The sequence below is a fragment of the Homarus americanus genome, unplaced genomic scaffold (assembly GCF_018991925.1).
Source record: "Homarus americanus isolate GMGI-L3 unplaced genomic scaffold, GMGI_Hamer_2.0 scaffold32929, whole genome shotgun sequence".
In the NCBI taxonomy this organism is placed as follows: Eukaryota; Metazoa; Arthropoda; class Malacostraca; order Decapoda; family Nephropidae; genus Homarus; species Homarus americanus.
Genome location: NW_024737097.1, coordinates 3,470,515 through 3,497,079, shown reverse-complemented (window position 1 = coordinate 3,497,079; position 26,565 = coordinate 3,470,515). Strand labels below are relative to the sequence as shown.

The window sequence follows — 26,565 nt, the reverse complement described above, 5'->3', positions numbered from 1 at the left end:
TTGGGAACTTCGTGTTTTCTTCTTTCCTTGTGGTTATCAGCATATACCTAGATCACGCGCACCTACAGTGATTTACTTGCATATATATATATATATATATATATATATATATATATATATATATATATATATATATATATATATATATATATATATATATATATATATATATATATATATATATATATATATATATATATATATATATATATATATATATATATATATATATATATATATATATATATATATATATATATATATATATATATATATATATATATATATATATATATATATATATATATATATATATATATATATATATATATATATATATATATATATATATATATATATAAGTAATGAATTCATGATACTTTCCTGAAATTGATAGAGTTATGCGTAACTGACAATGTGTTTAGAGCAAATGGGAAGTTCTACAAGCAAATATTTGGCATGAGCATGGGTAATTGTGTTTCTGCTCCTCTAGCCTGTATCTATATGGAGTTTTTTTAGTCTAGATTACTGCCCAATATAGTGGACTTTAAACAGTGACCCATTGGAATTTTTAGACAAGCTTATTGATATTGTCCCAAGTATCACATTCAAAATTGAAAGATAAATAAATGGATCCCTTCCGTTCCTTGATATGCTCATCATGAGAAATGGCCAAAACTATAAATTTAAGGTATATAGAAAGCCCACACAGGTAGACAGTTTCATTCACTTTTTATCGAATCACCTTGAGTCTACCAAAATGTCAATTTTTTCTGCTATGTTCTTCAGATGTCTGCGTATTTGTGACTCTGAATTTATTGACGATGAATTGAAACGCATTCGTTCCATTGCACAGAAACTCGGGTACCCTTCTGTGTTTGTTGATCGTTGTTTTAAAAGGGCTAAAAAATCCTTTCATTCCTCTCAAACCAGACAAGTTCCTACACTTAAGAATATTTTGACTGCCCTATCGTAATGAATTTGTCCCGTTAGTTCGGTCCCTCAGGCTTCTAAATATTAATGTTGTTTTCAAGTATGACTCAACCATTACCAATATGTTAATAAGGAATAGCCCAAGTTTGAATGTAAATGGAAGTGTTTATTGTATTCCATGTAGCAAATGTAATTGTAATTATGTAGGACAGACAGGAAAAACACTGCAGCTCAGAATCAAACAACATAAGTATAATATCAGAACAGCATCTGAAAGCAGTGCCTTGTTCGTTCATGTTAGGAATAATAATCACCCCATTGCTTGGGAAAAAAGCTTAGAAGTATTTAAATCATCTTGTGTCACAGAAAGACTTCTGGTTGAAGCTAGTTTGATTAAGGAATTAAAATCAATAAACCTTAGTGATGGTCAGTTCAAAACTGATAATATGTTACATAAATTTATTTGTCAGTGGCCCAAAGTTAAAAATGCTTTGAAAACCTTTGATCTAGATGTATGATAGTTATTTTGTGGGTCCCTTATTTTTTACCTGGCCTGACTAGTCACGTCACCCCCCTTCTCTTAAGCTCCTCTACGTGTGTGTTGGTGTGGGGATTAGTGGATGACATCATTATGACCTGACCTCATGTTTTTAAGGTCACCCTGTATATTTAAGCCTCTCTCTGTCCATGTAATCCAGTTGCCTCTGAAGATGTCTTGAATAAAGACGAAAGCTAAGGTGCTCCGTTGTTTCCATTTTCCCGTGTGATTTTATCAAGATTTATCTTATCCACGTTTTCATTGTGGATTTACATGAAATATACAGTCAACCCTCACTTTACGCGGTCCCACATTCCGCGTTTCCACGTTTACGCGGTGCCCTGCCAGAACCCAGGATGCTCACATTCCGCGGTGGGTGTACCCCTTTACACGGTGAAGTATAATTTTTTTTTAATTTAGCTCATAAAATTCATACAAATTATCCGGCCAGAATATAATTTACATTGCTGGAATTCTTACAATTTGATGATCATTTTGAATATAAACATCATAGATTTTGCATTAGACATACAAATTTTAGATATAATGTTTACTCTTGAGTAAATATGTTATCTTTTGTGCAAAATATATGATATTTATATTCAAAATATTCCTGGTCTTACAAGGAATCCAGCAATGTCAATTATATTATCCTAACTTTAGTCTGATTTATTATTTATTACTAAAAAGGTAAACAGTCTGGTATTCCCACACATTTATCTAGTAGGGACGTTGGTGGGGGGTGGGGGGGAGGGAGGGAGGGAGGGAGGGAGGGACCGGCGACCGACCATCTGTTACCGTGTGAAGAATTTTTTTTTTATTAACTGAAGATTTTTATTTTAGGTCATAAAATTCATACAAACTACCAGGCCAGAATATAATTTACATTGCTGGAATTCTTATAATTTGGTGATCATTTTGAATATAAACATCATATATTTTGCATTAGACATACAAATTTTAGATAAAAACTTTTCTCAGAGTAACTATGTTATCTTTTGTGCAAAATATATGACATTTATATTCAAAATATTCCTGGTCTTACAAGGAATCCAGCAATGTCAATTATATTATCCTAACTTTAGTTTGAGGTATTATTTATTACAAAAAAGTTAAGTATTCTGGTTTTCCCACACATCTCCTTGGGACGGTTGGTGGGGGGTGGGGGGGAGGGAGGGACCGACCGACCATCTGTTACCCTGTGAAGAATATTTTTTTTTTTATTAACTGAAGATATTTGTTTTAGCTCATAAAATTCATACAAATTACCCGGTCAGAATATAATTTACATTGCTGGAATTCTTATAATTTGATGATCATTTTGAATATAAACATCATATATTTTGCATTAGACATACAAATTTTAGATAAAATGTTTTCTGAGTAACTATGTTATCTTTTGTGCAAAATATATGACATTTATATTCAAAATATTCCTGGTCTTACAAGGAATCCAGCAATGTCAATTATATTATCCTAACTTTAATCTGAGGTATTATTTAATACAAAATGTTAAAATTTATTTTTTTCACCCAACATCTCTTGAAGGGACAATTGGTGGGGGGGAGGGTTGGGACTGACCGCTCGGTTGGAAGAGGGGCGAGGCAAGGTGGGGTACTTTGATTGACAGATAGTGTCGAAGATTATTTTTTTTTTATTAACTGAAGATATTTGTTTTAGCTCATAAAATTCATACAAATTACCCGGTCAGAATATAATTTACATTGCTGGAATTCTTATAATTTGGTGATCATTTTGAATATAAACATCATATATTTTGCATTAGACATACAAATTTTAGATAAAATTTTTATTCTGGGTAACTATGTTATCTTTTGTGCAAAATATATGACATTTATATTCAAAATATTCCTGGTCTTACAAGGAATCCAGCAATGTCAATTGTATTATCCTAACTTTAGTTTGAGGAATTATTTATTAAAATTTAGTGGTTTTCCCCCAAAAATTTCTCAGAGAGGGAAGAGCCGGCAGTGTAGTGTGAGAGGGGGAGGGAGTTGAGTCCATTATTTGAATGGACATTAACTTGGCGACTGTATTTCTCTATTTCTCTTAAGTATTAATTGTGTGCATGTACCATCATAAAATTAAGATGTTATTTTTACTACAACATAGTTATGTGTCTTCAAAAAGTGGAGTTTGGGGGTCGGGCCGGTTTCTATTGGAATTAATCCCATATGTTCTGTTGTTCACTTAACGCGGATTTCACTTAACACGGGACCCTCTGGGTTCTATTGACCGCGTTAAGTGGGGTACAACCACGCACGCACGCACGCACCCACGCACGCACACACACACACGCACACACACACACACACACACACACACAGTATAGTCTGGATTTACGCGGATTTCCTTTACGCATTTGGTCATTTACGCGGCACATGACCAGACGCGCCGATTATCAGTTACGCGGTAAATTCCATCATTTAAGCGGCAAGCGGCGCGAGACGCACCAGTTATTAGTTACGCGGTACATTCTTGACCATACGCGGGGATGGGGTGCAGTATGTCGCTCATACGTTATCGCTGACGTCATTTGACGTATCGGACTGTGATTGGGCCACGCATCCTTACCTCCCTCTGCCGCTAGCTGTGATTGGTCTAATGTAACATGACGTGGCCTGCCACCAAAGGGAATAATCGCTGACCTAAGCTGCGCCAGTCTCATTGTTCTCAGCCTCCGCGTATACTGTTCTCTCTTGTGCCCGCTGATCTGTTCAACAATGGCATCTGCTGGACCCCCACCACCCCAGAAAAACCTTGAATTACCTGGACCAAGCCGCCCCAAGCCCAAGAAGATACGACGCACTTTAAGCTATGAAGTAAAATACAAAATCGTGCAGGAGTTGGAGAAAGGAACAAGACAAGTTGATTTGGCGCGCCAGCATGGCGTGAACGAATCTACGATCCGGACGATCAAGAAGGATGCCGCCAAGATTAAAGTACACATGAGCATCACAAAGTCTGCAGGTGCATCAATGGTGAAATATTGTCAAAATAAAGTGCTGCTCAAGACTGAGGGTTTATTGGTGAGCTACTTGATTCGTCAGGCGAGAAGGAACGTGGCGGTGGACACTCACGCGGTGCAGGACTACGCCCGTGAACTGTACGTAGCAGTGGCGCGGAAAATGGATATTGCAGAGCCCAAACACTTCACTGCTTCCGCTGGGTGGCTGCAAGGGTTTAAAAAACGCAACAAAATAACGAACATTGAAATTGTTGAAGGAGCTAGTGCTGACCGTGCTGCCTCCATGAATTTTCCACCATTCTTACGAGAAATTATGGAGGAAGGACAGTACACCGACGATCAGGTGTTCAACATGGATGAATCCGGGCTCTTTTGGAAGAAATTAACATCCAAGACCCTCATAGTCATGTCTGCCAGCAAGTGTAGGGGCCGGAAGTTGCAGAAGGAGCGCATCAACGTATTATTCACCACCAATGCCTCCGGCACCTGTAAGCTCAAGTTGTCGGTGATCCACACAGCCCGCAAGCCGCACGCCTACAAGAACATGGACATGAGCAAGATTAATGTCCACTGGCTAACCTCCAGGAAGGCGTGGATGTTCGCTGGTCTGTCCCTCTCCTGGTTTGACGACTGTTTCGTTCCTGACGTCCAGAAATTCTGCAAGCAACATGATGTTCCATTTAACATTTTGTTGCTCCTTGATAACGCACCAGGACACTCGTCCCCCTATTGCTGGATCGTCACCCCAACGTAAAAGTGGTCTTCCTTCCCCCTAACACTACGTCATTAATCCAGCCCATGGATCAAGAGTTGATATATAATGTCAAGGCTGCTTCCTCCGCAAAGAAGTTTCGGCTCCTTAATGACTTGACCAACACCAAGGATGAATTGCGGAACCTGAGTGACACCGATAGCAAAAGCAAGGACGAGGATCCAGAAGAAGAGTTGGCGGAGCATGAAATGCGCATCAAACAGTTTTGGAAAAAATTTAACATCAAGAAAGCTGTTGGTTTCTTGGTGGGGGCAGCTGTCTGTGGCAACGATTCGTCACGCGTGGCGGCATGTGTTGGAGGGTATCCCAGGTGGGAAGCAGAGGCAACCTGTGGCTGATGAGGCTCAGTCTGTTGCAGCGGCAGTGGACCTCGCAAGAGAAGCTGCACAGTGTGTTAGAGCTGCAGGCTTCTCCGAGACCACCAACGACGACATCCTGGAGGTAATCAGGCAACCTGAGGTGACTGCCGACGAGATGTCGGAAGATGATGACGTCAGTGAGGAGGGAGGTGGTACGGCAGAAAAAGAACAACAGTTAAGTCAAAGTGATGTAAAGGAGACCATCGAGTATGTCGAGAAAGTCAAGCTTATCCTTTCAAAAGACCCAGTGAATCACCGCTATGAAGTTACAAATAACCTCCTGTTGCAGTCTATGGAGCCGTATCTCAAGATGTATCGCCACAACATCAATGCTAATCGTCTACGTAGTATAACGGACTTCTTTGCTCGCAACCTACCACAACCACAGCCAGCCCAAGTCAGTGACAGTGACGATATGGACTTTGAGGGGTTTGTCAGGGAGGCCCTGCAAACCTCTGTGAATAGTGATAGTGATTCACCGGAGGGCCACTAATCTGCCCTCTGCCTCGGAACCAGCCGCCATCCCCGTGTGCCGACCCATCTCTTCTCCTAACGTTAGTGTTGAACACCTTTATATTTGTACTGTAGTGTAGTTTTTTATTTATATATTATGTGTGTATATACCATCATAAAATTAAGATGTTATTTTTACTACAACGTACGTATTGTTGGAAAAAGGGTAGTCTGGGGTCGGCCCAGTCTCTATTTCAATTAATCCCATATGTTCTGTTATTTCGTTTACGCGTGATCCAGGTATATGCTGATAGCCACAAGGAAACAAGAAAACACGAAGTTCCCAAGAGCTTTCGTGTAATTTCACATCTTCAGTGGCGAGTACAGACTAAGGAGAAATACTTGACAAGGCTAATATATACAGTAGAGGAGAGTGAGATCAAGTCCCTAGGGGACCGTAGGTGTCCACAATGGTCTGGTCATTAGGCTGTGACCCTACTAATCTTCATAAGCACAGCAGCTGTCTGTAGTCAGGTCATAGGGTAAGATGACCCAACCTTCTCACCTGGTCGTCTGTTTCTGTTACATGTATGATTCTTAAGGTAGTTGTTTTAATAAGAAATGAAATGCCAAGTCCCTATTTTTTAAGTTATTCCTTAATCTCCATTCAAACAGTTATTTTTCTTTCATAAATATGTCTACACTTTATTCTTGAAATATTGTTTTAATGACTTATCTAAATCACTACCATTTTTTTACAGCAGCATTGACTCTTGTACAAAACTATCACGTTTAACCCTTAGGCCCCGGGTGACGTTCCAGAACATCCGACTAGCGCGCCCCGGGTGACATTCCAGAACGTCCGCCTATTTTCCCGCCATTTTTTTTATTTAATTTTGGAAATGTTGATTTTTTTCTCGGTTTAACCCCGCGTGAGAGGTACTGCCCTAACCCGGGGCTTAAGGGTTAAATATTCAGTTATTTTCTTTTGCATATCTGACCATGAATATTGATTTAAAATAAAATGGTTATATAGTAAGTTAGCCGGAACGATTGGTGCAGAGCACTTCTGGGAATGAGAGATTTCCAGGTAACGAGACGACTCTCTCAAAGCCAGAAAAAATCCCTCATCCCCAGAATTTTCCGGGTAATGGAAAAAGTTATTGGAAGTTCCAGAAATTGCCCATTACATCACCTCTTGAACCCGGAAAAATATCCTCCATCCCTGAAATTTTCCGGGTACTGGAAAATGTATCTCAATTTTCCGAAAAATGTACCCCTCCGAAAATCGTTCCCAAAGCCGGAATCTTCCGGAAAATTCCACCTTTGGGAATGACATCCAGAGAAAATTTAAATTCCGGCTATCGTAGAGTTCCGGGTTTGAGGGATTCTGGCTAACGGAGATATTACTTTTGCTTTTATGATGCCATGTTGGTGTTACCGATATTGCTCTTTGTACAGTACAGTATTCGTTTACTTATACAGATACCGGTATCCATTGATACAAATGTTCGTGGAACGAAAATACGCTTGTAAGAATGTCCTAAATTGACATCACTACTGTTTCGAAAAAAGAAAGCTTCCCCTGCTTATACGAATTTGGGCCTGAGTAAAATTTTTTATTTTGCACGCCAGGAGTCAGCTGGCATGGCCATCTTAGGGAGAAATGCGTAAAGACGTATTCTTGCTCACTGATCATACCTCCCTCCCACAAGCAGCGTCCCTCCATTTGTTGTGAGTGTGAAGTGATCTCTCTTTATTAGTGTGAACAGTACACCTGGATAATTCGTGGATTTTTATTTCCCGATCCTCTAATACAGTAAAACCTCGATTAACCGACCACATATGGGGGGGAAGGGGCCGACGGATAATCCAAAAGGTTGGTTAATAGTACATAAAGTCTACGGAAATAAAACATACATTTTCAAAGTACCTTTCCCTAACCTACCTCATTTAATTCCCTCTATTCATTTTTGTTCATTTGCCATTCATATTTCAATAGAATTTGCTTTAAAACATTAACCACTTTAGTAAATAAATATGAACCAGCACAGAAACCGTGAATAAAAAATGGAAAAGTCAAAGAACATATGTCATCACAAAAATTGTGACCAAGTCCCAGGTTGCTGATCTGTCTTTCTGCCTCATTTACACACAATTGCAGGGTCTCAATTGTTTCTCTTACTATTGACAACACAACATACATACAGGTACATTGTTTCTCACTCTTGATTTTTTTTTCATTTTTGCATTTCTTTATGGTTCTTTATTACTATTACTATTATTATTATTATCATTATCATTATTAATATTATTACATTATCGCCCCCAAGGCCCCAATGTGGGTCAGTGACCTGTGCCCGGGTGGGCTAATCCCCGTAAAAAAATAAATAAATAAATAACTAAATGTGGGGTGTGTGCGTGTGTGTTCGGGATTGACGGTTAATCCGAAAGTGGCTAATCCAGGGTCGGTTAATCGAGGTTTTACTGTATTTGCAGATAACACCCTGGATGTACCCAAGAATGTCTAAGGGTAATTTTAATGTTGTTGGCATTTTCTTGGCCGGGACAGGGAGCAAGTCGTTCTAGAGACAGTAATTTTTATATATATATATATATATATATATATATATATATATATATATATATATATATATATATATATATATATATATATATATATATATACACACACACACACACACACATACATCCAGGTCCACAATGGTCAGGTAAAGATTAGTTGGGTCATTACCTAATACCTGACCATTGTGGACCTGGTCTCACCCTCCTCTGTATATATACACCTTGGTTTGTATTACTCTCTCTCTAGTCTGTACTCACCCCTGAAGATGTGAATTACACGAAAGCGCTTGGGAACTTCGTGTTTTCTTCTTTCCTTGTGGTTATCAGCATATATATACCGCCTAACGTGGTTTCACTTACCGCGTTTTATCATATACGCGGTGCCTCGCCAGAGCTGAACTTTCACTTAACACGGATTTTTTCCACATATACGCGGTGAGTGTCCGGCTCGAGACGCTATTTTTAGATTTGCCCCACCTGCCACCCTGCCTGACTGCCTGTTTTAGCTCATAAAATTCATACAAATTACCCGGCCAGAATATAATTTACATTGCTGGAATTCTTATAATTTGGTGATCATTTTGAATATAAACATCATATATTTTGCATTAGACATACAAATTTTAGATAACATTTTTTCTCTGGGTAACTATGTTATCTTTTGTGCAAAATATATGACATTTATATTCAAAATATTCCTGGTCTTACAAGGAATCCAGCAATGTCAATTATATTATCCTAACTTTAGTTTGAGGTATTATTTATTACAAAAAAGTTAAGTATTCTGGTTTTCCCACACATCTCCTTGGGACGGTTGGTGGGGGGTGGGGGGGAGGGAGGGACCGACCGACCATCTGTTACCCTGTGAAGAATATTTTTTTTTTTTATTAACTGAAGATATTTGTTTTAGCTCATAAAATTCATACAAATTACCCGGTCAGAATATAATTTACATTGCTGGAATTCTTATAATTTGATGATCATTTTGAATATAAACATCATATATTTTGCATTAGACAAAATTTTTAGATAAAATGTTTAATCTGAGTAAGTATGTTATCTTTTGTGCAAAATATATGACGTTTATATTCAAAATATTCCTGGTCTTACAAGGAATCCAGCAATGTCAATTATATTATCCTAACTTTAATCTGAGGTATTATTTAATACAAAATGTTAAAATTTATTTTTTTCACCCACTCTTTCTCTTGGTGGGGGGTGGGGGGGAGGGTTGGGACTGACCGCGCGGTTGGAAGAGGGGGGAGGCAAGGTGGGGTACTTTGATTGACAGATAGTGTCGTGAAGATTATTTTTTTTTATTAACTGAAGATATTTGTTTTAGCTCATAAAATTCATACAAATTACCCGGCCAGAATATAATTTACATTGCTGGAATTCTTATAATTTGGTGATCATTTTGAATATAAACATCATATATTTTGCATTAGACATACAAATTTTAGATAAAAAAATTTTCTGAGTAACTATGTTATCTTTTGTGCAAAATATATGACATTTATATTCAAAATATTCCTGGTCTTACAAGGAATCCAGCAATGTCAATTGTATTATCCTAACTTTAGTTTGAGGTATTATTTATTAAAATTTAGTGGTTTTCCCCCAAAAATTTCTCAGAGAGGGAAGAGCCAGCAGTGTAGTGTGAGAGGGGGGAGGGAGTTGAGTCCATTATTTGAATGGACATTAACTTGGCGACTGTATTTCTCTATTTCTCTTAAGTATTAATTGTGTGCATGTACCATCATAAAATTAAGATGTTATTTTTACTACAACATAGTTATGTGTCTTCAAAAAGTGGAGTTTGGGGGTCGGGCCGGTTTCTATTGGAATTAATCCCATATGTTCTGTTGTTCACTTAACGCGGATTTCACTTAACACGGGACCCTCTGGGTTCTATTGACCGCGTTAAGTGGGGTACAAATGTATATATATATATATATATATATATATATATATATATATATATATATATATATATATATATATATATATATATATATATATATATATATATATATATATATATATATATATATATATATGTGTGTGTGTGTGTGTGTGTGTGTGTGTGTCTGCATGCATGCATGTACACACACACACACACACAAACAAAACACATACACGTATAAATAAATGATAATGGGAAATCCTCTCACAAATAATCAGAAAAAAAAAATTATTGCAAATGTTGAGTCTAACCTCAAGTCCACTCCATGGTTTATTAATAGCAAAGCATGGAGTAGACTTCAGGGTAGACCCAACATTTTTAATATTTTTTTTTCTGATTATTTGTGAGAGGATTTCCCACTATTATTTATTTTCATGTGTTTTTTGTGTGTCTACACACACGCACACACATATACAATGCAGGTAAAAGAAATAATTGTCTTAAGGACAAACACAAAGGAAGTAAGTATACATTTCTTTGTACACAAGTAAAAATGTACCCCCACACGGTTAGCAAGTGTTATTTGCGGATTTGGCGATTCGCGGCCATTTTGAGAACCCAACCCCCGCGAATTTGAAGGGCATGCTGTATTTGTTATGGTATCCTAGGGTTCAGCTGAATCTTCAGCTACCTATACTACACCAAAGAAACCACGAAAGGCTGCGACTCCTGAGAAAAAGCTGGAAGTAATTACGAATCATGAATGTGGTGATGGCCCAACCAAAATTGGGAAAGATCTTGGTCTGGCTGCTTCTACTGTGGCCACAATTTACAAGCATGCTCTGGTGTACTTGGCAGACAGCAGTGATGAGGTGGACAACCCAATATTTTCCGTATGTTTATCTATTTATGATAAATAAATTCTCCTAATGAATGTTTTTTTGGGGGAACCTAACCCACTCATACAGTACTTCGAGGGATGCCTGTACCATATGCTATTTTCTAAGAATGCAATACAGTCATCACAGCCACACAGCCTGTGGGCTAGGTAGCCTCAATATAACAGCCACACAGCCTATGGGTTAGGTAGCCACAATATAACAGCCATTCAGCCTGTGGGGTAATAGTGGGTGGGTGTGTGAGCACACAGAGTGGTGTAATGCTTCTAGTGTGGCAACATTATGTTAGTGTTAAGGTACAAGCACTGCTTGCTTCCTCTCACTTTCAGCTGCGGCCGCTGGCTAACCCTTGTGGCGAACAGGGAAGCAGCATGCATAAGCCTTACCCTGCCAGTACACAGCCTCTTCACCATCAAGACTCCTCGTGACACCACATGGTAACTGGGTGCCTCATGGGCCAAGGCTAGACCAGCAGTGGATCTCGAAGTAGCAGAGCGCCCCAGAGGGACGGCGCATAGGCTCACTGGCATGTGGACACATTCTGGTGCCTACCAACCACTGCCCAGTTGCCTTGCAGATTAAACTTGGTAAGTATAAGGCTACAGAAGTAAACCCCGAACACAAAACCTGCAGTGGAGCCCCGCATCAGGCAGACATGCTTACAGAGCTCCAACAACACACCAACAGCAGTATAGGCGGAAGAAATGACCACCATGGGAACCCAACGACTACACCAAAGAATGAAGGCAATGCACGATGGACAGGCTACTAAGGCGAAACCCAACAAACTGGGCAGTCCATTGCAACTCTCCCTCTTCCCAGTCATTGCAACACTTGCACCACTGGATCAGGAAAAGGGAGAGCCAAGATGTGTGGTTGTAGCCTGCGCTCCTGCCTCACCACATAAATCAACTCACGCGCAGCCATCATTCTGCTCATCATCATCATTAAAATTCCTATACCCCAAGTCCTATGGCAACGGAGGAGTGGCGATGGGGACAGGCAGAGATGACTGCCGGGAGTCTCTAGTCACAACTCTGCACATGGGCGGCACAGATAAGATGGTCGTTTATGTACTGGGATCTGGGCAGCAGTCCTGTCTATGTGGCTGAGCAGCCCTTTCGAAAAGCCACTTTGCTCACCCCACAAGGGGAGAGGGCTAGAAAAGGTGCCCTAAACATAGCCTGCCTAAACATCCAACCTGACTGGGTAACCACACCCAGTAAGGTTATCCTCATGCGGTCAAAAACACAATCATAATCACAACCCAAAACAAAAACAAACTATACAACCTCTTATGGTCATTGTATGGAATGTCAGGACCCTTCTGGATACTGGCACAAATGAGCGTCCTGAAAGATGAATTGCCCTTGTGGCAAAAGAGGTGGCTAGGTATAACATTGACATAGCAGCTATCACTGAGTCCCGGCTCACAGACGAGGGTCAAATCACAGAACGGGGGTCTGGCAACACCTTCTGGAGGGGTAAGTTTGCTGCGGAGAGAAACCGCATTTATGAACTTGGCTTTGCTATCCGCCAACGGATCCTACACAGGCTAACTGAAATGCCTGTTGGGATCAAAAGCGCCTCATGACGCTCCGAGTCCCACTGAATCACTCACGTCATGCCCTTTTCATCAGTGCATACGCCCCAGCACTGAATGCAGAGGATGACATCAAGGAGGCTTTTTATGCCAACCTTGACAGAGTGCTAACCTCTATCCCCAGAGAAAATAAGGTTGTGCTCCTTGATGATTTCAATGCTAAAGTTGGCAGAGATGCTGACATTTGGCAGGGAACCATAGCGAGAAATGGACTAGGCAAGTGTAATATCAACGGCCTACTCCTCTTCAGCAAGTGTGCTGCACACAACCTCACTATCACCAATACTTTGTTAAGGCAGGCCGACAAGTTCAAGGGTTCGTGTCAACACCCACGATCCAAACACTAGCATCTCATTGACTACATCATTGTCAGAGAAAGAGATTGCCGAGATGTCTTATCACCCGAGCCATGCGTGGCTCAGTCTGAGCCACTGTGCCACTCATTATTGGCTTGTCAGAGCCAAGCTCTCACTTCGCGTCGCCCGAAAACGGCGAAGGCAGTAAGCCTCCAGAACAGATTTTAACACTAAGGTCAGGAGAACAGCTCGACCATGGGCTGATAAACAAACCAAATCCCAGTGTCGAATGGGGTATTCTCGACTCTCATGACAAAAACTTGCCAGATTGAAAATTTACGCCAGGACCGGTTTGATGAAAATGACCCAGAAATCAATGGACTCGTTAATGATAAACGTGCTGCTTTAACTGACTTGCAAAACAACCCTCAGTCTCGGACCAAAGCCGATACCTTCCGCAAAAAGAAAGCGGTGGCCCAACAGGAACTTCGCAGTGTATAGAACGACTGGTTTAAAAATAAAGCATGTGAAACACACAACTTATAGATCAACACAAGATGTGCAAATTTTTTAATTCCACTAAAACATTTTATGGGCCAATCACTCACGGTGCAGCCCCGTCCGCTCACCTGACGGTAACTACCTAATCAAAGATGATGAAGGCATCCTTCAGCACTGGAAAGAACACTACCATTCACTGCTCAACTGAAACGCTGATGTGGATGTCCTAACTACTCAGCAGGTACCTCAGCATTCAGAGCTGACCCACCTCAGCTATCCTCCATCCCTGGATGAGGTAGCAACTGCCATCAAACAGATGCAAAATAACAAAGCCACAGTGTCTGATGGAATCCCAGCCGAGGTGTATAAAGCAGGAGGACCTCTGATTACCAGCCATCTCCACTCTCTCCTGGAGAATACAGTGGTCCCTCGGTTAAAGATCCAGAAGGTCGTTCGTTAACCGAAACCATTGTGTCAATGGGATTTTGGGTAATTGGTTCCAGCTCACCGAAAATTACATACAAACTAAAAATAAATGCAGTAAAGTACACTTACTTTGAGGTGTGCATGTAGAAGGCTCCTGGTTGATGATGATGGGAATTAGAAGTGAGGGTGGAGGAGAAGGGAGAAAAGAAGGTAGTGGGGTGGAAAAGAAATCACCCCATGCTTCATGCTGCCATTTCACCCAAAAAAATTTAAGTTCACTTGGTGTAATTCAAGATTATTTTCTTTAAATCAACACTGCACTGCACTATTTATTGTCAATAAGTAAAATAAATTTCAGAATGACCAATGATTGTACTGTAAAAACATAAAAATAGTTTATGTTCAAGAGTGTCTCAAGCAAGATGCTTCCTTTACTGAGCAGACACAAACTGACGCCATTTTGGGTAAGTCAAGTGGCTGTTTGGTGCGCTAAAATCTAGTTCCCTGCACTTCAATTATGTTAAATAATTGTTAAAATGACTAAAAATTTTAATATAAGACTTGGAAAATTATTGAATAGTACAGTGGGGTATGCTATAACGAACGGATCCTACTACGAATATTCCTATAACGAACGGTTTTACCTATAAAATTGAGAATGCTATAACGAACGAAACTCCTACAACGAACATTATTAAAAAAAAAAAAAAAAATTCTTTTTTACTAATTTATTGTTTCTGTACTACAAGTATTAACGATATTCTTTATTTCAGGGGTTTAGATGCATATTTATGCACTATTTTACAATTTTTACAATTTTATATTATATTTTTCAGTGTTAAGTGGTTGTATTTGGGGGGCCTGGAACGGATTAATCCTATAACGAACGAATGCTATAATGAACAAGGTTCTAGAACCAATTAGATTCGTTATAGCATACCCCACTGTACAACCTTCTTGATATTTACTCAAATGGTAATGAATTTAAGCCCTAAAACCGATTACTGTACTGTATTGGCGGACTAATACTATAGCTGGTGAGCAGGCGAAAGCAGGTGAAAACATGTTGACACGATTTTGTAAAATTTTCGTTAACCAAATTTTTTTCGTTAACCGAATTGAAGATTCTTATGGAAGGTAATTCGTTAACCGAAATTTCGTTAATAGAGGCGTTCGCTAACCAAGGGACCACTGTATATGATTAAAGGAGGAAATCCCCCAAGCTCTTAAAGATGCCTCCATCATCAATATTTCTAAGAACAAGGGAGACCGGTCAGACTGTGGCAACTACAGCGGGATCTCGCTGCTGTCTGTAGCCAGCAAGATTATCGCTCGAGTCCTCCTAAACAGACTTCTTTCTGAAGCAAAAAACTTCCTCCCAGAATTTCAATGTGGCTTTAGACCATCTCATATCACAACTGACATGATCTTTGCTGCCCGCTAAATACAGGAAAAGTGCAGAGAACAGCATCATGACCTGTACATGACCTTCAACGACCTAACAAGACCTTCGACTCAGTCAACAGGGAAGCCCTCTGGTGGACCCTCAGCCGTTTTGGCAACCCACCAAATTTCATCACCATTGTGAGGCAACTCCACAATGGCATGAACGGCAGTGTCCTGCACAATGGCACCCAGTCTGAGTTCTTTCCCATCCAAACGGGGGTAAAACAATGAAGTGTACTGGCACCAACTCTCTTTTCCATTTTCTTGGCTGCCTTCCTTACGCTTGCCAGTGCCAATTTAGGCAGCGGGTGGACATTGAGTAATGGATGAAGGGCTTTTCAACATAAGACGACTCCAAGCAGGAACAAAGGTATCAACAGCTTCCATTACTGAACTTCAGTATGCAGATGACCTCACCCTTGTCACTCACACTGAATGCAACCTAAAGGAGATCCTGAACACCTACGCAGATGCGTATGCACACTTCGGCCTTGAGGTGAATGTACGTAAGACTCAGATTCTCTGTAAGCATCCCCCTGGTTCAGCCACACCTCCACCATCCATCCAGCTTAATGGTACTACCCTCTCTAATGTTACCCACTTTCGGTATCTCGGCTCCCACCTGTCCACCACTGCGGACATTGATGAAGAGATTCAACATTGGATCAGATGTGCATCTCAAGCCTTTGGCAGGCTCCAAACCCATGTCTTCAGCTGTAGGGAGCTGAAATTATCTACAAAGTTGTACATATCGAGCAGTGGTCCTCCCCACCCTGCTATATAACAGGGAGACATGGGTCACATACAGGCAGCATCTCAAGGCACTTGAGAACTTTCACCAACATAGTCTACGTTCCATCCTCCGAGTTTGCTGGAAAGACAAGAGAACAAATGCCAGTATTCTCGCTGACACCAACTGTAGGAGCATCGAGGCTACCATTACCCATGAACAACTACGTTGGACGACAGTAGAATACCAAAGCAGATACTTTACAGTCACCTAATGAATAGGAAACACAATGCTGGCAGTCAACTGAAAAGGTATAAGGATAGTCTTTAGACAAACCTGAAAAGTACCAAATCGACCCCTCACCTGGGAGACGATTACTGCACACCGTAACGCTTGGAGGAGCACCAAACAAGAAGGTGTCAATACTTTTGAGTTAGCCTGACTGTATACTGAGGCAGACAAGTGCCAACACTGGAAAGACACTGCCACTGCCCCTCCCGCACTAGATGGAGCCATCCACATGTGCAACATCTGTGAATGCCCCTGCTGGTCCCATATCGGCCTCTTTAGTCACCTCAGAACTCACCAACGTAGGTGACATCCTTAATAACTCGTATCATTGTATCATAGCTCGATGCTCAACATACTCAATTCTGTGTGACTGCAAAGTAGTACAGGTAGTAGTAGTAGTGAAGATGGTTAGCAGTAGAAATTACTTGTGGAAATGTTCAATATTTTCCACATGTGTTGTTTGGATGATTGTTAGTAATAAAAACAATAAGACTTTTTCCTTTAATTTTATATTTTTCCCATTTTTTTTAAATCTTCCATCATAAATCACCTGTAGTGGGCAGCGCATACAAAAAAATAAGAGGAAAAATTATAGATTTTAATCTATCATAAAATGTCTGCCTGCTGAAAAAAAATTGCATATTTACTGTAATATAAATAAAGTCAAGTAACATTACCACTTCAATAAATACTTTATAATGTTTCTCTTTGTAATGTGTCCTTTAGCCTTCGAGAGACACTATCAGCAAGGTTTTGCAAGAGGTCAGGTTGCAAGTTAGCCCAGATATCCTTGATAGACGCCTCTAACTTCGGGATTGATGATGTGTCAGTGTCGAGCAGATGACACAATGGACCACAAATTTTCTATTGGGTTGAGATCTGACTACTGCCAAGCCAGTCAATAATGAAAGGTACCTCACAGTCTTTGAGCCACTGTATGACACTGTTAGCAGTGTGGCATGGGGCACCGTCCTGCATGAAAAAGCTTGTCTTAGCTTTATCAAATGATTCAGGTAAGAAATCACTGAGCAACTCAAGATAGTTGTACCGATTCATCATCTGGTTCCTAGGGAAGATTACTAGTTCACCAACACCATAATACGTAAAGCAAGCCCAAACCCGGACGTATGACTGCTGTGGTCGTTTAAAATATTTTTCAAATTACGTATTTTCTAGTACCGAAACGTTTCGGTCCCATACAACAGCGTGGGCTGGGCCGCCTAGTGGTGTACAGCATCCACGCTGTAGCCCGCTCAGTTGGTGTTTGGCCGTCGTTGTTAGTGATCACGCTGTGTACTGACAAAAAAAAAAAATTCTAATTCCCTTTAAAAAGGCTGGCAAGAGTAAAAGTGGGCATTCTCGTGGTGCTGATAAGAAAAGGAGACAATCGATTACTTTTGAGATGAAAATTAAAATAATAATGCAATATGAAAATGGAAAAACGGAAGCAACCATTTCATGCGACCTTGGCTTCTCTCACTCGATATCAACACTTTTGAAGGACAAGGAACGAATTCGTGAGGTAGTGAAAGGATCAGTACCTATAAAGGGAACAATAATAAGGAAAAAAAGACAAGGTCCTCTTCATGAGATGGAAAAATTACTTGTGGTATGGATGGAAGCTCAGCTGCAAAAGCATGTGCCCTTAAGCCTTCTAACCATACAGGCTAAGGCAAGAAGCCTTTTCGAAAGCCTGAAGGAGCAGGCAGGAGATGAGTGCGACCAAAACTTCACAGCAAGTCATGGGTGGTTCCAAAGGTTTAAGAAACGTTACAGTTTGCACAAGGTAAAGGTGAGTGGAGAGGCAGCAAGTGCTGATGTGGGTGTTGCCGAAGCTTTTAAGGAGTTAGAAAAAATGTCATCGTGGAGGGAAATTATTTGCCTGAGCAAATATTTAATGTGGATGAAACTGGCTTTTTCTGGAAGCGCATGCCAGAACTGACATACATCCACAGAGGCGAAAACCATGCCGGGATTCAAGGCATTCAAGAACCGAATCACACTTCTGTTGGGCGAGAAATGTAGCTGGTTTCAAGGTAAAACCCTTCCTGATATATCATTCAGAGAACCCAAGGGCTTTTAAAAATTTCAGCAAGCACACACTGCCAGTGTTTTATCGCAGTACAGTAATAAGAAAGCATGGATGACCCTAGCATTGTTTGAAGATTGGTTCCTGAGTTGCTTCATTCCACGAGCCAAGGAGTATTGTCTGCAACAAGGGGTTGCGTTCAAGATTTTATTAATTTCAGATAATGCTCCGGGACACCCACCACACCTGGACAACCTGCACCCCGATGTTAAGGTAGTCTACCTTCCACCTAACACTACCTCTATCATCCAACCCATGGAACAAGGTGCTATTGCTGCTTTTAAAGCGTATTATTTACGTACGACCTTCGCTCAGGCTATTGCTGCTACTGAACGTGAGAAAACGCTCAAGAGAGTTTGGGAAGGACTACAACATTTTGCAATGTACAAAGAACATAGCTGCAGCATGGGATGAGGTTATAGGACAGTGCATGAATGGAATATGGAAAAAGGTACTGAAAAGATATGTGAACAGTTTCAAAGGATTTAATGAAGATGAAGCAATTTCTGAGATTAGTAACAAAAGAGTGCAGATGGGTCAACAGCTGGAGTTAGAAATTGATAATGGAGATGTTGAGCAGTTGGTGGAAAGTGTAGCAGAAAAGCCAAGTAACGAGGATCTTATTGAACTGGAGGCACAGAAAATTGCAGAGGAAGAAGAGAGTTCAAAATGTAGAACAACAACCTGCACCCCCCAAAAAGTTTTCAGTGAAACAAATGGCAGAGGCATTTGCTACTATTAATAAAGGGATGCAAATGTTTGAAGAAATGGATCAAAATGTTGAGCATTTTGCAAAAGTTGACAGACTGATCCAAGATGCACTTGCTTGCTACAGGGACAAGAAAAGGCAAATTGTGCGGTCTAAATTGGACATATTTTTTAAGAAGTCCCCCACTGCTGTCTCCTCACTCCCCACCACTGCTGCCTCTTCACTCCCTAAAGATGATCCAATACCTTCAACAAGTAAGTATGTTAACCTGTATTTGATAATGTTTGTGTCGGAAATCAAGATTTTTTTATTATTTTAACAATATTACACATAATATTAGTTGTTCAAAGTGGGCAGGGCTTTGAAGTTGAAGGAAAATGTGGGGTAAAATACAGCCAATTTGTAGTTTTGACCAACCACAGTTCTCGAGTTGAGCCATGTGGGATAGGTAGCCTCAACATTACAGACATAGCCTGTGGGCTAGGTAGCCTCAACATCACACACAGCCTGTGGGCTAGGTTGCTTCAACATTACACACACAGAGCCTGTGGGCTAGGTAGCCTCTACATTACAAACACAGAACCACTTCATAAAACAATATCAAGATATAAAGCGAAGGCCATAAACTTAAGATTTACAAAAATGACACACGACTTTGACCTCGCATATCCTAAAATGGTAATCAACCTCAACTTGTCCACATATAACCTGGATTTAAATTAAAAATTACCCATCTTTTAATTACACCTCACACAAGCTGTTACAGTCCCAGTTTCAGCAGCACCTAACATCAGCTATGATCTGGTGTGAGGTGTGCCTGATCTGTAGGGTTGTAACTCCCACTCACAAAAAAAATATTAAATTAAACTAAATAAATAAAGCCTCAAGGATTTCTTGGTTTGAGATGGCATATTGTTTTGTCACTGCCTGTACATTAATTTATGAGAATTCTGGGTAAATTTTCACTTGTTGCCACTACAAGAAATCGAAGTTGATACTATGTTTTTCCAATGGATTTTGATGTGTTATGCTATAAATAATAAGGGTGAATATATAGTATCACACCGGTCTTTTTTTCCGTCTAAAAATATGTATCATAATATTTACACAATTCTAAGACATTTTTCTTCTATGATATTTCCACCATAAATTAAGGATAACTGAGTTAAAAAAATTTCAAGATTATTACTTACGCTCAGTCACAAGTGTGGCCATGATTTGTTTACTTATGGCAGAGGTGGTCTGACCCCCTGCTGACACATAGCTCCAGGCCTCCAACAGGGGGTTAGGTTTGGTTTTCTTGGTTGGTTGGTAATATAATGTTATTTATTAAAAAAATCCAACTTTCCCCATTATGATTGTTGGGTGGGGGGGGGAGGGGGGGTAATCTACAAAACACGTGATTTCCGGTGGAAATTAAAATCAAATTCGTTCGAAACTCATCAAAATACATAGGAAAACCTATTTTTAATATTGAAATAAAGACCAGTGTGATACTATAAATTTACCAAAATAAGGTAAAAAGTGTTCAAAATAAATATAAAATCACCGGAAAAACAGTTTTTAACCTAACCTAACCTAACCAGGGGAGCACCACAGTAGTTCGATGTTCTGGGTGTGTACCGCCACGTATGAACATATATAATAAAATGCTAAAAATCTAGCTTAAATGTAATTTCCGCCAGAAATGCCATTGAAGAAAAGGGTAATTACTTATGACTTCACAAACACCGACTTTTCATAAAATACGAATTTATAAATGCCGCAACTTCACTGTGTTTTATAGAGGACAATTTCATAGTTATGGCAAATGTGTTAAAAACTGTTTATTTAAAAGTTCAAGTTAGGATAAACTAACTTAACCAAACCAAATCTAACCTAACCTTAACTCCTGAAACGAAACGAAACTAAACTAAACTAACCCAACCTAACCTAGCAAACTTACTGTTACTGAGACAGGCTGTTAAGTCCTCCATATTAGCCACGAAAAGTGTCTCAGAATTGTTTAAATTAACAATTAGGAAGAACACTGTCATTACGTAGAAATTCTATAGCTTTATCGCCTTTTACGTAAAACTCGGCAATAAACTTAAAATAATCGTAGGAGCACGATTGACACCCAACCTCAACCACAGCCATTGTCACACTGGTCATTGAATTTCCAAGCCATAGATTTTCAAACCCTTACCCAGGCTGCTTTGAAAAATGCTAATGTGATTGGTAAAAAAAAAATTCGCGGGCCGATATCGATACATCATTGGTCACAACTGGATGATGTCAGTCAATATTGCGCCTGCATGATCCACAACTAACTCAGTTTCACGCCAGTAACATCTCCTGACAAAGACTGAAAAGTTCCTAAAATCAATTAAATTCAATTGTGTCACTATTATCCATTTCTGCCATGTATATACTATGGGGTTCAAAATGCTCAGAATAGGGAGATCCAAATGTTTGAGTAATTTATAATTTTCAGGCGAGCTATGTCCAAAAGTAAAATAATACCCATAAATTATATTACCAACCAACAAAGCAAACCTAACCTAACCCATTGTTCATGCCCCAGATGCTTAAAGAAAGAAGACGGAGGCCTGGAGCGATGCGTGAGCAGGGGGGTCAGACCACCTCCGCCACAAGTAACAAATCATGGCGACACTTGCGGCTGAGCGAAAGTAATAATCTTGAAAAATTAATACCTCGGTTATCCTTAATTTACGATGGAAATATCATAGAAGAAAAATGTCTTAGAATTGTGTAAATATTAAGAGATACATACTTTTAATACGGAAATAAAGACCGGTGTGATACTACATATTCACCAATTGTTAAACTATCAAGCTTATTTGTAATTTGCGCCAGATATGCCATTGAAGAAAAATGTCTTAGAATTGTCAAAACTACTGATTTCAACTATAACATTCCCGAGATTCGTTTAGTGGCAACAAGTGAAATAATACCGAATTTTGTACCTATGTGAATATGTGTTATGATATTAAGTAAAAAATTCTAGATGTATGACTCACCCTCGGCAATGACCTCCTCGACGGTGACAGTGTGACGACCCACCACAAACACCTTGCCCAGGAAACTGGTGTGACTCTGGTCCTTGTTAGACTGATCTATCCTCTGAAACAGCTTCTTCATTTTGTCATCCACTGGTGGTCCTGTTACACATCCAGTCGTTCACGCCTCACAGTAACTTAATAAAAATGCAGGGGGGACAACAGCTCAGCTTTTATAGATTGACAGGTCCCATAATTATCTGTCGTCATCGGCTATGGTCACAATCGCGATGATAGCCGCCGCCAATGCTTCTAAACTCCCCTAGCTTTATGCCCAGTTCACAGGATTTTTTTGCATCTGCATGCAAGAACGAGTACGAGCCCAACGAGTGCCACTATGGAGTCATTTTCTGGGGAGGAGCGAGCGAGGTGCTAGGGAGGAGGAGGGTCACAAGTGGCTCAGCTGGTCCAAAGATGGCTGCTTCCGGTCGCTCATAACACACAGAAAACGTACCAGTAACTTAACAGGGATCACTTACCCATTTATTACCCTTTTCACGTCAAATTATGAATTATTATTTTTCAAGTGTATAAAAGTATTACTACAATGAATTCAAAGGAAACTCAGATAGCAAAAATGCACCAGCGACTCACAAGAGAACACTTATCCATTCATCGCCTCTTTTTTCATGTATCATTTCCACCACTTGTTAGCTTATTCGAACTGTTCTTTTTACTTTTTTTTTACTTTTATCCTCTTCGCCACTGATCGGCTTGTTAGCCGCTTGGGCGATCGGTCACGTCTCTTTTCCTTTATATTCTTCACCAAAAGGTCGGCTCGCTAGCCGCCCGGGCGATCGGTCACGTCTCTGTCACGCACTGTTGGCAAATACTGGGCATGCACCGGCTCCTGAATGTACCTGAACCCGCTCCAGTGTTGGTCAAGTTTGGTCTTGAAAGAGCTCACACTCGGTGCCGTCACAACACTCTCTGGTAGATTGTTCCAAGAGTTTACAACCCTCACTCCGAAAAAGTTTGCCCTCACGGTTTTCTGGACTTGCGGCTTCTTCAATCTTGAGCTGTGACCCCTTGTGGGGCGAGCGTCCGCCAGCTCCAAGTAAGGACACTCAACTGAGTAGTGCCCCCTGAGATGCTTATAAACCTCAACTAGGTCCCCCTTGCCCGTCTGTAGTATAAGCTAGGCAAGTTCAGGCGCTCCAATCTCTCAGGGTAGCTGAGATGCCGAAGTGCAGGCACCAGTTTGGTGGCCCTCCTTTGAACATTTTCAACCAACTGACAGTCCCTAGCATATCTCGGGGACCAGATGGGGTGACAGTACTCCAGATGGGGAAGCACTTCACTCCTGAAGATCGTCACGAGGGACGGACCGTCTAGATATCTGAACGACCTTCTTATAAGACCCAATAATTTATTTGCCTGATTTACCTTCTTCTCACAATGGCCCGAGAACTTCAGCTCATTGTCAACATACACACCTAGGTCCTTCTCACACACAGTCTCAACTAGTATATTTTCTTCATCCCGTTGGGACATATGGTATGCCTCCTTACCGTTGGTACGCCCCAGGTGCATCCTCTTACACTTCGTGACATTGAATCTCAGCAGCCATTCCTTCGACCATTCCTGGAGCCCACAGAGGTCCTTCTGCAGCTCTTCACAGTCCGCTTGGTTCTTAATTTCCCGAAATAACTTGGCGTCATCGGCAAACATTTGTATGGAGGAGTGTACAACGTCAGGCATATCATTTATGAAACAAACAAACAACAGCGGGCCCAATACACTACCCTGCGGTACCCCACTTGTTACAGGTACAGATGACGATTTCGTGCCATTAATCACCACACATTGCTTGCGGTCATGTAGAAAGTCTTCTATCCACGCTAGGACATTTCCCCGAATTCCGTACCCTTCCAGTTTGATTTTCAGCCTTTCGTGGGGTACACTGTCGAAAGCCTTGGCAAAATCTAGGTAAATATTGTCGATATTACCACCCCGTTCTAGAATATGGGTCCAAATATCCAATACCTTGAGCAATTGTGTCAAGCAAGAGCGCCCCGGCATAAAACCGTGTTGGCAATCCTTTACAAGGTTGTTTCGTAGTAGATGTTCCATTGCGGGATCTCTGATAAGACTCTCAAGTACTTTACATATTATGCTGGTCAGGCTCACCGGTCTATAGTTGTTTGTGGAGTGCCTATCGCCCTTCTTGAAGATAGGACTCACATAAGCCACTTTCCATTCACTGGGGACCATTTGTTCATCCAGGCATTTACAAAACAGAATCTTCAGGGGCTCTGCAAGCTCGTTGCACAGCTCCCTTAGCACTCTAGGATGCACCATGTCAGGTCCAGGACTGTTATGGACCTTTAGCCTGGACAGTTTATTTCTAATACCCTCTTCTGTGAACACAATGTGGGTCAGTGCTGTGTCGAACCGTCTGTCCTCAAACGCAGGAAGGTTAGTTGCATCCTCTCTTGTGAACACTGAGGAAAAGAAGCTGTTCAATGCCTCAGCTTTATCCTGGTCAGAATCTGCGTAACTACCATCTTCAAGCCTCAGGTCTGATACTCCTACTCGCGTTTTCAATTTCGACTTTGCATAGCGGTAAAACGCCTTTGGGTTTGACTTGACCTCGCGTGCAACCAGCCTTTGGAACTCCTTTTCAGCCCTCCTACACTCTATCTTTGCTTGGTTTCTGGCTCTTGCATACATCCTCCTGTCTTGCTCATCGTTTGACCCAACCCACGTCTTGAATTTCTGGGTTTTCTTCTTAATTTTGTCGACCGCCGCATGGTTCATGTGTAGGGATCCCCTCGTATTCCTAGAAGCACTGGGTTTGGTCTTGGGTATATATTTATCGATCAAATGGGTCATTTTACTAGTTATGATATTCAGCGTAGTGTCTGCGTTCTTGTACCTTAATAAGTCAGGCCAGTTGATACCCCTCATCTCTTCCCTCATCCCATTGTAATTTCCCTTGTAATATTTGCACCTTGGCCTGGCCTTATCTTGAACTAGGTAACAGTTAAATCTGAATGACAACACTGTATGGTGACTGGTGCCAACTGGGGCAAGGTGTTCCAGTTTGGCCACCATACCCTCCTCGTTTGTTATGATGAGGTCAAGTGGCTTGGGTGTTTGCTCCCCTCTGTAATGTGTCGGGTCTCTCACATGTTGGAACAGAAAATTATCTCTCAGAGTTTCTACAAAAAGAGTAGCAGGATTATTCAAGTCATTTGGGGTTGACTCGTTTCTCGAGTCGATGTCGCCATAGTTAAAGTCCCCCATGATAAGGAGGTGGCTGGGGTTGAGCATCGCCGCATTGTTTATTAAGGTTCTTAAGTTCCTTTGATTTAGTGGGCCACAGTTCGGGGATCTGTAGATACACCCGACGATAAGTAAGTCCCCTCCCTTTAATTTAATTTTACACCACTTGGACTCTTCAAAAACATCCTCTCCCTGTACCCTCGCCTGGCTGGCTCTAAGGTCTTGCCTAGCGTAGATAACCACACCCCTCCTGCAGGATTCTTGAGTTAGGTTCGTAAATGAGTCATATCCAGCAATACTGAACTCACATTCCTCTGGGTCGATTCTCCTGTTCTTGTACAACAGTTCTACAACTCCTACAATATCTGGTTGGTGTACTCTTAGTAGTGTTTCAAACTCCTCCCTCTTATCAAGGAACGTGTCAGTATTAGTGTACATGACATTCAAGCCAGAATTTGTTCTCGGTAACGTCTCTGCTCTTAGTAATAAACCCGCTCCACCCACATTCTCAGAAGCTGCAGCATTTGCTAAGTACACTGTATTTTGCAGGGTGTGGTTAAAAATGTCATTGTTTACACGGCGCTCGTTCCCTCCTGTCCGGTAGGCTGAGCTGGTGCCGCCTCCCGGGTGGGGGGTTGAGTGGGTGGAGGGTGCACTGCTGCCCCCTGGCCCTGTGTCGGCACACTTGTTTCCACTACCCTCCCCCTGAGTATAACCCATGTGCACCTGTCCCCGTTCCTCCTCGACTC

General features: G+C 40.9%; 1 protein-coding gene across 1 annotated transcript in view; it reads right to left on the bottom strand.

The window, feature by feature from the left end:
* The window catches only part of LOC121873162, a 433,416-nt gene extending 410,405 nt beyond the window's left edge, over positions 1 to 23,011 (bottom strand). Inside the window, exon 1 of the mRNA XM_042376488.1 lies at positions 22,550 to 23,011. Within this exon, the coding sequence (XP_042232422.1) occupies positions 22,550 to 22,670 (121 nt within the window). The 5' untranslated portion in view covers positions 22,671 to 23,011. The remainder of the gene's footprint in view (positions 1 to 22,549) is intronic.
* Positions 23,012 to 26,565: the final 3,554 nt, after the last annotated feature.